Source organism: Ctenopharyngodon idella, chromosome 12 (assembly GCF_019924925.1).
Source record: "Ctenopharyngodon idella isolate HZGC_01 chromosome 12, HZGC01, whole genome shotgun sequence".
NCBI lineage: Eukaryota > Metazoa > Chordata > Actinopteri > Cypriniformes > Xenocyprididae > Ctenopharyngodon > Ctenopharyngodon idella.
In genome coordinates, this window is record NC_067231.1 from 31076265 (window position 1) to 31090210 (window position 13946).

The 13946-nt window shown below is 37.2% G+C and overlaps 2 protein-coding genes across 2 annotated transcripts; both read left to right on the forward strand.

The window, feature by feature from the left end:
- LOC127524264 (nucleolar protein 58-like) lies at window positions 1-2521 on the forward strand. The gene is made up of 4 exons (XM_051915724.1): window positions 1-44; window positions 156-238; window positions 680-711; window positions 818-2521. The coding sequence occupies exons 1-4, from the start codon at window positions 1-3 to the stop codon at window positions 1052-1054; spliced, it is 396 nt and encodes a 131-aa protein (XP_051771684.1). The 3' UTR covers window positions 1055-2521.
- Window positions 2522-8490: 5969 nt separating this feature from the next.
- Window positions 8491-11356, forward strand: LOC127523205 (zinc finger protein 503-like). The gene is given in 3 exon segments (XM_051913656.1): window positions 8491-8927; window positions 9828-11027; window positions 11029-11356. Coding segments are annotated over 3 exon segments (1449 nt in total). The 5' UTR covers window positions 8491-8699; the 3' UTR covers window positions 11050-11356.
- The last annotated feature ends 2590 nt before the right edge of the window (window positions 11357-13946 follow it).

Genomic DNA, 13946 nt, shown 5'->3' on the forward strand with positions numbered 1-13946 from the left:
ATGTGGAAAGTAAAGGAAGTGAAGAGGAAAGGAAAGAAAAGAAAGTAAAGAGAAAAGGGAAATGGAAGTGGAAAAGTAAGGAAATGAAACGAAAAGAAAATGAGAAAGGAAAGAAAACAGGCTGAGAAGGAAAAAGTAAACTGAATTGGGAAAAGGAAAGGAATCAAAAAGGAAAAGAAAGAAAGAAAGGAAGGTGAAAGGAAGGAAAAAGTAAGGAAACAAGAAAGGAAGAAAATAAGTACAAAGTAAACTGAAATGGTAAAGGAAATGAAAAGGAAAAGAAGAAATTGAAGTAAAAAATGGAAATGAGAGAGGAAAAGGACATTATAGTGGAAAAAGTAAGAAAACAAAAAGAGAAGAGAATGAAGAGAAGTAAAAAGTAAATTGATATAAGAAAAGTAAATAAAAGAAAACAATAAAAGAGAAGAAAAAGAAATTTAAATTAAATTAAAAAGGAAAAGGTAATGGAAGTGGAAGTAAGGAAACGGAAAGGAAAAGAAAATAAGAAAGAAAGAAAGATAGAAGGAAGAGAAATAAAAGTAAACTGGGAAATGGGAAAAGGAAATGAAAAGGAAAAGAAGAAAAGGGAAATAAAAAAGGAAAGGGAAAAGGAAGTGGGAAAGTAAGTAAGGAAACAAGAAAAAGCAGAGAAGAAAAAAGTAAATTGAAATGGGAAAAGGAAAAGAAATGAGAAAGGAAAAGGAAACGGAAGTGGGAAAACTAAGAAAACAAAAAGGAAAATAAAACAAGAAGAGAAGTAAAAAGTAAACTCAAATGAGAAAAGTAATGGGAATAAAAAACAAAAGGGAAGTAAAAAGAAATAGAAATAAAAAAGGAAAAGGTAATGGTATTGGAAAAAGTAAGGAAACGGAAAGGAAAAGAAAGAAAGAAGGAAAGAAAACAGGAAGAGAAGAAAAAACAAATGCGAAAAGTAAAGAAAGTGAAAAGGGAAAAGAAGAAAATGGAGGTAAAAAGAAAAAGCAATGAAAAAAGGAAAGGAATTGGAAGTGGAAAAAGAAGGAAAAAAGAAAGGAAGGAAATAAAACAAAAGTAAACGGTAAAATTAAACTGGAAAAGTAAAGGAAATGAAAAGGGAAAGAAAATAGAAAGTAAAGAGGAAAGGGAAATGGAAGTGTAAAAAGTAAGGAAATTAAAGGAAAATAAAACGAGAAAGGAAAGAAAACAGACAGAGAAGGAAAAAGTAAACAGAAATGGGAAAAGGAATGAAAATGAAAAGGAAAAGGAAAAGAAAGAAAGGGAAATTAGAAAGGAAAAGGTAGTGGAAGTGGAAAAAGTAAGGAAACGGATTGGAAAAGTAAAATTGAGAAAAGGAGGAAAGAAGACAGGAAGAAAAGTAAAAATTAAACAAATGGGAAAAGTAAAGGAAATGAAAAGGAAAAGAAGAAACATAATGAAAAAGACAAGGGAAAATAAAAAAAGGAAATGTTACAGAAAACCAAAAGATAAGGAAAGAAAAAGATGTAACTGAAATGAGAGTGGAAATGGAAAAAAAAGGTAAGGAAACTAAATGGAAACAGGAAAGAAAGAAAAAGGAAATGGAAAACAAAGAAAAGGGGAACGTTCAGTCGGGAGCGCCAGACGGGACAGTGTGTTCATCCTCACCTGACTGCTCTCAGCCCTCCTCTCTCTCCACCCATAATCCTGATGGAAGCTTCCCGGCAGGTAATCCCTAATCTGGCCCATGAGACACGCTAAGACTATTCACTGGGAGAGCTGGAGATGGGACTAGGCACTCGGGTGACAGTAATCCCATCACTGCGCTAATGCACTTAACCTGATAGCGCTCCGAGACGAGCACGAGGAGCAACAAGAAACCACATCCAGTCACGAGCAACCCTAAAAAACACAATACTGACATCAGTCAAAAAACTCAAGTACAAACAAAAGGTGTTCAAATCTCACAAAAACAACAAGGCGACTCTAGAAATGGACGTCCCACATTTCAGTTGAAAAGCCAATCGCGACATGCGTGACTGAAGAGCAACTGAACCAGTCTGAAAAATAGTTTCTAGTGTGATCTGATCTGATTTGGGATTATTATTTAAACCAAAACTGTCTTGGAGACTTACACAAATGACCTGTATAGCTACGTCTCTTCTTGTAGACCAAGATGGCCGCAGACCGGACTGACTTGCCTTGAAGAAACTTTGCGCCAAATGATCCTCATAAGACTATTAGTAAAAGTGAAGGGCCTTCAGAATATAAGAATGTTTCAAAGAGTTCTTATGACAATAATATGACAGATGTCAGGTCGCTGGGCTTCACACGCTGCAGGAATTAGTTCCAGTGGCAGTGGAGATTGCCAGAGTCGTCAGATGTATTTGGAGGCATAACTAAAGTCTGGCAGTTCTTGGACGCACCTGCTGATAATGTGGATGTCCGTCTGTAATCCCTCAGTCTTATATTCCTCCCCTTCCCTGACGAGTCTCTGAGGTCCACAGCTTTAACTAATTAATAAGACACCCTTAAAAAGAAACCCTCTTCTTCTGTCTATAGTCACACCTCTCAGACTGACTTGAACAGTTTTGAGAGTTTGAGACGTTACTTAGGGCCTGATCGGGTTAAAGCCGCCAGAGAAATGAAGGAGAGGAGTGTGATGGAGGGATAAGCTGAGGTGCACCTGAGACACACCTGCTCTGGAGATGAATGGTGCAGTCAAAAGCATGTCACTTTCAGCCGTAGATCACGTCGGCAGGCTGGCAGCTCACCTTGCGGGTAATGGATCCTGTCTGCTCCAAGTTTAAGACTCAAGCTTAAAGGAGAAGTTCAGGCAAAATGAAAACTGTCTCATCATTTACTCGTTCCAAACCTGTATGACTTTGTCTTCTATACACTGAAAAAACTGGCATAGGATTTACTATTTTCACTCAGAAATTGCTAGTGAATTTCACAAATAATTACCAAGCAAATAAACTCTTAAAAGTAAATGTCCCAAAGGGGGGGGAGTATGTAGTGATGCCGTAGAAGAACCATTTTTGATTCCCTAAAGAACCTTAGTTAATTTGAGTCACACTTGTGTTGTTCGCAGTCAGAAGTGACCCAACACCTGAAATGTAACATTGTAAAGCAATATTTTTGTTCAATAATATTTTGTATTTTGTATTTTGAGAAAGTACTAATGGTTTTTTTTCCATTGAAAATAATAAAAAAAAGTGATTTTTTAACTACTTTTCAATTAAAGCAGTATTTCATGTTAAAGTAGAGACAATTCCTTTAAAATATAATTTTTGAAGGCAGATTAGTGCCATCTGGTGGGAGTGAAAAAAGAAAAACATCTGTAATGCCGTAACCACTAGATTCCTTTATAGCTATATATAAATTCTCTAGTTGTTTTTAGACATAAATACTTATTTTTATTAAGTTGTAGATTTGGATATATTTTTAGACATTCTCAAAGACTACTTTTTGTAAAGGTTTAGATTTTTTTTTTTTTTTTTTTTAGTTTTTGCATTAATTTTACTACAGTCAAACCTGAACACTGAGAAAGACATTTTGTTACATCAAGTGTAACAATTTTTTAATGTCCATTTAGCTTTCTTCAATTAAGTCCACGATTACTATATTTTTTTATTATTTGTTTATTTATTTATTTATTTTGTGGTCTCATAGCGACTGTGGCAAAAGTCACTGAATTTCGTACTAGGGCTGGGTAAAAAAAAATATATATATATTGATTTCTCGTTTTTACTAATCGATATCGATTCTTAAATCCCAAGAATCGATTAGTCTGTTTTCAGTTGATGAATGAACAGAACATGTAGAAATAATCACAATAATCTTTGTGCTTTGTTACTTTTGATATGAAGCAAAGTCTCAGATTTCAAATGACGTCCATCTTATTATGAGATTCAAAAAATAAATATTGTTTTGGCGCTGTTAAATGCGGCGTGACAGATCACTTTAGCGTCTCAGTTAAAGAGAAGCGGCAGCACGGAGCGCATGTGAACATCCTCTCCTCTGCTTTAATACCAGTTACAGCGCGAAATATACATGAATAAACATCTGAAGGTATGTTAAAAGATACAGTACAACTTACCGAAACCCGTATCATGTCTTGTGTAATAGCTCAATCAGTGTTTCAACCTCGGAAAGACGTCAATAAAACAGCTTGTAAACAATGTCACGTAACGTCACATTTACCTCCGAAGTGACCATAAACTCGTTATTCAGCTTGAAAAGTGAACTCTAGAGAGGAGCATTCTGATAAATATATGCACCGTTACATATTTATTATAATTTTTAATGTTCTTCACTATTTAATGCATGTTTGAATAAATCAGTTATGACAGCCACAATTTAAATACAAAAAATGAATTAAGAGAAGAAATATGATTATGTAATTCTAAACTTTAGTTATTATAAAAAAAAACATCATTGAGTGTAATTTAAGTGTTTGTATATAAATAAATTAATTATAAATAAGTTAATTTTAACAATATTATAGTAATGTAGTACCAACTGACTCCCATGTGTAGTTTACAGCATTAGTTGAGAGATTTTTTTCCTTAGAAAATTTGCCATGTACTGTATCTGATATACTACATCCAAAACAATCGATATTGAATCGAAATCGTAATCGAATCGAAAGCATGTGAATAGAAATCAAATCGAATCGTGAAAATTGTGTCAATACCCAGCCTTATTTCGTACTATTCTGATTTTTTTTTTTTTTTTTGGTCTAAAATGACCGAACACCAGAGGGTTAAAAGAACCATTTTTTTCTTAGTGTGAAAAACATTTTTTTAAATCGTTTTCCACTATAAAAAACCTTCTGATCAATGGAAGGTTCAGTGGATGTTAAAGGCTGTTCATGGAACCATTGATGCCAAAAAAGAACCTTCATTTTTACGAGCGTAACACATTGAATTAAAGATGAATTTTTGAAGTAGAAAGACTCTTATTTACCTCAAAAGAATGCATTTTTACATACAAAAGCATGCATATACTGATCAAATTAATTTAAATTTCCAAAGAACAGCCTGAAAAGGAACATTTGATTTATTTTATAAATTGTTGAATAACCTTTGTCATGTAAACCCTTTTTCTTAAATGAACTGAATTGGTAATTATATTTGTATTTTCTCCTTTTTCCTTTGAACTGTGTACTTGTGAACACTTTGCACTGACTGAACATCAAAACGATTTGCAGTTTTTCCTGGAATGGTGTCTTGCTGTTTGTGTGTTAATATTTCACCCATAATCTAAACATGATTCCAAGTCTATTAAATATGTGAATCCTCTGTAGACTCAAAGACTTTCTGCAGATCTAATAACCTGATTGGCACGTCAAGTCAATCCGCAACAACTACAACAGCATGTAAAGTATGAATCATCTAAACCAAACCAACCTAACAAGCAGCACACATTAAAGTGAGATGTTCCTCTGAGACTGACCTGTTGATGCGAACACTAAGAGAGCAAACAGTTTGTCTGAAGGATTCTGTCCAATAACGGCGAGAGATGACAGCAGTCATGTGACAAGGTTAAAACTCCTCTTAAGAGCTCCGGCATCTTGACAGCTTGAGAAAGGAGGTATAAAATGACAGCTTAGAAGCCATGAATGAATCCTTTCAGCAGTCTAATCCTGTCTGTCAGGGCTAATGGTTCAGTCTGTCGATCTGTGCCAATATTACAGCCGTCACTCTTCACTGACAAGTGCTGTTAAACGCCTGGAATGAGACAGCGACCCCCTTAAAAAAAGTATTTAGACACTCGTGTGACACTTAAACGTGTGTGAATGTTATTGCGTTAGATAACAAAATATCAAAATCAACCGCAGCTTTTCTCAGAACAAAATATGAAACATACGAAGTCTGACTTTAAGTGTCTTAATACTCTTCTGGAAAGGGGGCGGGGAGCAGCAGCTCATTTGCATTTAAAGACACATGCACTAAAACAGCATGTTTTCCCATCCACTCGAAAATAGGCATTTACAACAAGCTATAATAAATGATCTGTGGGGTATTTTGAGCTGAAACTTCACAGACACATTCTGGGAACACCAGAGACTATCTTGTGAAAAGCGGCATAATACCTTTAACACCACAATACTTGACTAATACGAACTCCTTGAATGCACATTTGTTAAACTAAACCCGGCCTTTAGCACAAGAATGACTGCATGTTTTCAGGTTAGTATTACAAGAGAAGGATGAGCAAGATGGTGTTTTCTCCCCCCTTGTTTGTACGCAGGTTTATTTATTTACACGCCATCCAGGGAAAACCAGCTCACCATATGTTTGCACGTGCTCTGCGGTGGTTAATGGCGTTTTCTCTTTCTTCACCACCACATCAGGTCCTGCTCGATGTGTCTCTGGCGTAGATTAATGAGCAGAAGATAATGAGCAGAGCTTCAGATGATCTGCTCTACCAAACGATCATCTCTCCTGAGCTCCCTATTCCCAATAAAAGCAATACGCTCAATTACTGTCAGTTACTAACTGATTGATATTATAAGTAGCAGTACTATTTTCTAGCCAGAAGATCAAACACAAGTTTGAAGGCTTGTTGAAAAATGTATATAAATAAATAAACTCATATTAAACTGTTATCATTCACTAAACTCCAGAGTTAAATTTATAAAACAGATTAACAGCTTTTGCTTTAATAAAACTGTACCTGCACTGCACTGCATGTTTGGTACCACTGTTTAGTCCTACAGGCTGTAGTGTGTAATTACATTTGCATGCGTGGAGTTTTCCATAAATATGCCAGAGGGATGTGAAATATCGAGGAGGCGTTCAAAACTTTCTACTTAAATGTGGTGAAATATGGCCCGTCTGAAATGTGTTCCCATTATGGAATAACGCCCGTGTGCTGGGCGTCATCCATCACCCGCACAATAAAGGGGGAGTTTCTGGCCCTAATAACTCACGGGCAGAACCGAGAGCTGACAGACGCCGCCGAGAACAGCAACCCCCGCTCATCCATCAGCATCTGCCGCCCATCCATCAGCGGCTCCGGAGCGCGCTTTAATTCATAACAATCAACACTGGATTAGTAAACAATTAATATAGATAGATAGATAGATAGATAGAAAGATAGATAGATAGAAAGATAGATAGATAGATAGATAGATAAAAAAACTGCTGGGTTAAAAACAACCCAGCAGGTTGGGCAAACATTTAACCCAATTGCTGGGTTAAAATAACCCAATTGCAAGCCAATTGCTGGGTTAAATAAAATATAACCTAATTGCTGGGTTAAAAACCAACCCAATTGCAGGGTTAAATAAAATTTAACCCAATTACTGGGTTAAAACAATCAAATTGCAGGGTTAAAACAACCCAATTGCAACCCAATTGCTAATTACTGGGTTAAAAACAACCCAATTGCTGGGTTAAATAAAATTTAATCCAATTGCTGGGTTAAATAAAATATAACCCAATTGCTGGGTTAAAAACAACCCAATTGCAGGGTTAAATAAAATTTAACCCAATTGCTGAGTTAAATAAAACTGCCCAGCAGGTTGGGCAAACATTTAACCCAATTGCTGGGTTAAAATAACCCAATTGCTGGGTTAAATAAAATATAACCTAATTGCTGGGTTAAAACAACCCAATTGCTGGGTTAAAACAACCCAATTGCTGGGTTAAATAAAATTTAATCCAATTGCTGGGTTAAATAAAATATAACCCAATTGGCTGGGTTAAATAAAATATAACCCAATTGCTGGGTTAAAAACAACCCAATTGCAGGGTTAAATAAAATGTAACCCAATTGCTGGGTTAAAAACAACCCAATTGCTAATTACTGGGTTAAAACAACCCAATTGCTAATTACTAGGTTAAAACAACCCAATTGCTGGGTTAAATAAAATTTAATCCTATTGCTGGGTTAAAACAACCCAGTTGGCTGGGTTAAATAAAATATAACCCAATTGCTGGGTTAAAAACAACCCAGCAATTGGGTTATATTTTATTTTACCCAGCAATTGGGTTGTTTTTAATCCAGCGATGGATGGATGTTCTATTGGTTTAACGGATTGTGTTAAAACTCACCCAACACTTCACAATACCATATTTTTGCATTTTAATCACCAGATATGACATTTATGATTCCTTCTCTAATTCATTTTATATGCTTTGGGTTTATGGTTTTTGATAATATTTGACGTGTCATCAGAGTATAATGTTTTTTTTATTGGGGCCGGTTAAATTCTCAGCATTATATAAGTTTTTATAGTTTATAGCTGCAGACATATCTAATATCAGTCTGAGATGAACTGTGAAGTCATCTCATGTTTAAGATATATTAATAAACCTGCTCTGCTTTTTTAGTGTTCAAATTAAATGAACAGAATTATAATACTGGATTTGTTTTATGTATTGATGTGAGGTTTTTACCTCCTCAACATGGCCAAAACAAACGCCCACAACGGTGACGCTACACATCCCTTGGACCTGTCAATCACCTCACGCAGCGATATGATTGGACGGCGGGGAAGGCTTTAATCTCGGGTGCGCGTGAACGCGAGGTCCGTGAGCTGAGCTCAGTGTGAGTGCGCGACGCGGAAGATAAGATGCGCTCCGAACTCTCTCTGCTCCCCAGCAAGAACCTTTAAGGATTATATTTTGTGTGTGTTTTTGTGATATTTGAAAACATTTGTTTGTCTTCTTGGGAGATACTTTTTGTCCATCCACAGATGCGTTTCCAGATTACGCAGAGAGAAGTGGGACATGATCACATTGCCTACGGAGTCTGCTGTGTTTAGTGTGGTTGATCTAGTGTGGGACAAGAAGCGAAACCTTAACCCCTTCCCGCACTCACTGCCTCCCGCAGACCCGCAGCGCCAGGCGAGCCGTTTGCCCGTGAAAGTGTTGAAAATGCTGAGCGCGCGCACCGGACACATCCTGCACCCGGACTATCTGCAGCCGCTACCGTCCACTCCCGTCAGTCCCATCGAGGTAAAGAGGACATTCTCACCTTTGATCATTTTATTTTCAACTGAATGTGTGTAGAAAATACAATAATATTTACCAGAGGTTATAATTAACCCTTTATATTACGCAGTGTTAAAACCATTTTCTTCTTCATAAAATAATCCAATTATAAATGGAATTATTCTTTTTTGATAACACTTATATGGCAACTCGAAAAAGAAACAAAAAAGTATTAATTTACATTAAATTAATTTTACTGTGTATTTTGTGCATTAATATATATTTCGAACTTAAAAACTCCAAACAAGTGAATAATTATAATTTAATAGTGGCGATAAAAGCTTTTACGCGCAACCTTAGAGAATGTTTTTACGGAGAAACCATTGTTATTTATGCATAAATAATTAGGCTACTATAAACTTCAGCATTTCTGAAGAGTTGCCATATGACAAAGTTGCTATGTGAACAAAAAACATTTAAATCAAAGATGCATAAATACTGGAAAGTGTAAAAAATGACTTTACACTATTTATGCATCTTTTTCAGTCAATTTTGAGTCTTGGATGCAAAAACAAACATCAAATGTCATGTTAATGGTTTCATTAAAAACTGACCTACTTCCAACAATGCAGTTTTTTTCTTTAGCTATATAAGTGAAGGAAAACAATACATGTTTGCCACATGGAAACACATGTTATGGCATGTACAGAGAGATATAATAAAACCCTCATGACATTTGATTTAATGTCTCTGCAGCATTTTGGATTTAAGATTCGAGTCGTGCCACACGTAAATCAACACTAAACACCTTTTTTATCCTACAAAATGTGATTAATTAAATGCACATTAATGTGGAAAGCATCAGTATTTTCTGTAGGTGTTATTTTGAAGCTATCATATTCCTAAAACTGTCTGTTTTCACAGTTGGATGCCAAGAAGAGTCCACTCGCCCTCCTCGCACAAACATGCTCCCAAATCGGGAAGTCGGATCCTCCGTCCTCGACCAAACTCTCTGCGGTCGCCTCGGACAAGGACAGCAAATCCAGTCCGCTGAAGATCAGCGACATCGGAGCCGAGGATAAGTCTAGTTTCAAGCCATACTCAAAGTCAGAGAGAAAAGACACGGGTGGAGATAAATCTGGTTTCCGCGTACCGAGCGCCACCTGCAGGCCGGTCACGCCGCGGACGGGCAGCCCGAGCTCCTGCAGCTCCATCTCTCCACAGCCTGGACGGACAGAATCCGTAGATAAAACAGGGAAAAAGGAAAGCGAAGCACGTAAAAACTCCACTCCGGAACTGAGAACTGAGAGCAACGGCGAGGCAAACAAACCGCAGGATGTTTCCAAACCGGTCACGCCCGACAGCGCTCCCACATCCTCGGCCTCGTCTGCTCTCGGGTCGGGACTCGTGGCGCCGGTTTCGCCCTACAGACCCGGCCACACCGTATTCCCCATCTCCCCCTATCCCGGAGCGTACGCCGGCTACCCGCAGCCCTTCCTCTCTCTGGACCCGAGCAAGGCCGGCGGCGGCAGTCAGTTGATTAATGCTCAGCTGTCCGGCGCTCTCAGCAGTAAGGCGGGGTCGAGTCCCCTCGCCGGAGCCTCTCCGCCATCCATCATGTCCAGCAGCCTGTGCAGAGACCCGTTCTGCCTGAGCTACCACTGCGCCAGCCATCTATCATCCAGCAGCTCGCACGACAGCAAGTCTGGATACCCCCTCATGTATCCCAGCGCCGCACTGCACCCGCCCTCGTTCCCCGGACACCCGTTGTACCCGTACGGCTTCATTCTGCCCAACGAGTCCCAGCAGCACATCTGCAACTGGGTGTCCGCCAACGGACCCTGCGACAAGCGCTTCTCCAGCTCCGAGGAGCTTCTGGCTCATTTGCGGACTCACACGGCATTCGCGGAGAAGCTCGTGTCGGGATACCCCAACTCTTTAACTCTTCCGGCCTGTCACATGCCCGGAGCCCCGCTGGCGCTCAGGACCCCGCATCACACGCTGGGGCTCGGCACGCGGTACCACCCGTACGCCAAAAGCCCGGGCGCGCCGGTGCCGATGCCTGCAGCCACGGGCCCGTTTTACTCACCGTACGCACTGTACGGACAGAGACTGACCACTGCGCCCTGGCCTCGGATATCAGTGATTTTTATATGCTTTCGTTCACCTCAGGACTAGTGGACCATTATTTATTAAAGTTATAGCTTTAAAGCAAATGAAATAAAAACATTTCAACAAGACTCACATGGCTTTATTTAAACATTATAATTCTCTTATATATATAACGACCCTCGACTGAAGCCAAGCCGCACTGTGTAATGTCTCATAGCCAAAATTTGCATGTTTATTTCTAAATTTACTTGAATACTTATATTTTAACGTTTGTGGGGGAGAAATGTTTTTACTGTGCAACTCAGGGAAAAACGACAGCAATTAAAGAGTAACTCAGTTCAGTCTGTTTATTTGTCTATCTGACTTCTGTATGTCGAATCTACAGCACTGCTTTATTTAGACACTAAAAACAAGATTTTAAACGTTGCGTTTGGCTCGATTTATTATCTACGTTATTATCACGCAAGTTGCCTGGTTGCCTCAAAATTTTGAGTTCACTGAAATTTAAAATTTGAGTTAATACAATGAAGGCGATTGGTTTAATCAACGATAACGTTATCTGAACCACATTAATTATCAAAATTGATTTGACAAAAGAAAAAAGTAATGATGACAAATCATGAAAATAATTTAGGAATCAACAAATGCAACAAATTTTGGCTAATTCAAACATTTATTTGATTTATGTGTGCAAGTCCGAGTGTTTTCATGTTAAAATACTTCTGTTTTATTTCCCACATCATTTTAAGCTTATGAGGCTAGCTTTTTTAATTACTTTTTACAAGTATTAAATAAATCAGGTCATAAAAAATAATAGGTCTAAGATCTAAAATAAATATAATAGGTAAATATTTTATATATAAAGGGAAAAACCATTTAAAAAGTTTTGTTCCTTGTTAAAGAAATGAAAATGAATTAAAAATGTGCTAAGAAGGGATTTGTTTACATGATCAAAACCTATTGGAAACAATTTATAATATTAATAAATCATAAATAGCACACATCAGTAGGTCATGCACATATAAAATAGCATATGAATTTATTTGAAGGTTCATGAAGTTCTGCTCTGTTGATAAACGGATGGTTTGTTTTTGACAATATAAAAGAAATACCAGTTTTCCTGCTGAAAATAAAACATCCATCAATATATTTCTCCAGAAGAGCATCAAACTGCTCCTTCACATTCAATTTGTCTGAATATCAGAAGAAATGACAGATTTATTTAGTGGTTTAATTTAGCGAGTCTTTATGATCAATAATTCATGGACAACCACAGGTTCGTGTTCATCATGGAGGAAAAACATCTCAATAATAACTGAAGCTTGACGGAACAAAGCGACATTTAATCATTCAGAAAAATTGCTGCACGTCTCTTTTGATTTAAACACGTCAAATGTTTGGACACACTCTCTCATGCAAATAAAAAAGTCATCAGAATTATGAAATAACACATGAGTAGTGTGCATAATATCATCCATTAGAGGCCAAAAGTGACATTAACCCTTTCTTCAAATATTATTAAAAATGTGATTTTTGAGTTACACTTTATTTTACAGTGCCGTAGTTACATTGTAATTACTCAAATAAGTACTGAGTAATATTAATTAACTACATGTACTTACTATAGAGTTACAGTTAGGGTTTGGTTTAGGGTTAGTTACTTGTACTTATGCATAATTTACTGTTATTACTATAGTAAGTACATGTAGTACCGTGTAACTACGGCACTGTAAAATAAAGTGTTACCAGATTTTGTAGTCATACTGCAAAGTTGTGCTTGGAGTCGATTGTTTTATTTGTGATAATAATGCAATGAAACATGACAAATTGTGCAACAGTTTTTGGCCAGACTGTCATACAAAGCAATTATGAATGCAAAAACAAGAGAAAACCAACAAAATATTAATAACTGATTATGTTGTAGTCAATGTTTGCTTTTTCCTGTCAGCTTTTTGTTTTTATATGCATTTTATTTTTTGCATAGTAAAATAAAACCTGTAGTTTGTCTTTTTTGCCAAATAATTTTGTCAGATAAAAACCTGAATCAAGTTTAAAGTTGTGTTCTTCCCTCATATTTAAAATGTTTAAAAAACATCAAATATTTTCCTCATACATTGATTGTTTAATCAAACTTTTAGGGTCATTAAAAACAAATATCCAATCCGGACGTCACTTTTGGCCACTACTGAACTACTATTATATAATATGAACTTGTTGTTCCTAGTGGCAAATGTTGGTTGTTTATAATTAGGCCGGTATAAAACATTTCACCTTACATGGAAAGATATTTGATATTTTGGAGATACAGAGTCATATTTAAATGAAGAATTCAACTAAAGAGGTTTATTAAATCAGCATTTTTTTTTTTTTTTTAACCAAATTAGATCAAGACGTGTATATGCAAGAAATCTTCCTTTCAATGGAAAAAGCACAACAACTAAAGCCAGCACAATAGGCTAAATGGAGTAAATAAATTGCATATATGGGCATTTTTTGCCACACCACATTTTTTGTTTTTGTGCATTTTTGCAATTTTTTGGCTTAAACGTTTGCATGACCATGTGTACTGCGGCGTGCAAACTTAAATCACACAGTTCCTTTAAATATTCATCCTGACAGACTCCAGGAGTCACATGCATTTAAAACACAGCATGTTTTAGTTACAAACCAAACCCACAGCATTTCAGGTCCAAACATGCTTGAGCTGGCAGTCTAACGCACGACTCTTTTAGACTCCTGCTGATCCGACATGAAGACGTGACCGCCGGCTGACCACACGTTCATATATGAGTAACACAAAACAACAATCGCTCATGTGCTTCAGCCCGTCTAAACGACCGGACGATGAATCTTTCGGTGCACTGAACCACCAGCTGTCGGCTTCTCAAACCACGACTCGGCACAAAAGTCATTACGTTTTTGTCTTGCTTT

Coding starts and splice junctions, on each gene's coding strand:
- LOC127524264 (XM_051915724.1), top strand. CDS start 1: ATGTGGAAAGTAAAGGAAGTGAAGAGGAAAGGAAAGAAAAGAAA. Junction 45..155: donor AGGAAAGGAAAGAAAAGAAA/GTAAAGAGAAAA, acceptor AATTGGGAAAAG/GAAAGGAATCAAAAAGGAAA. Junction 239..679: donor ACAAGAAAGGAAGAAAATAA/GTACAAAGTAAA, acceptor AAATGGGAAAAG/GAAAAGAAATGAGAAAGGAA.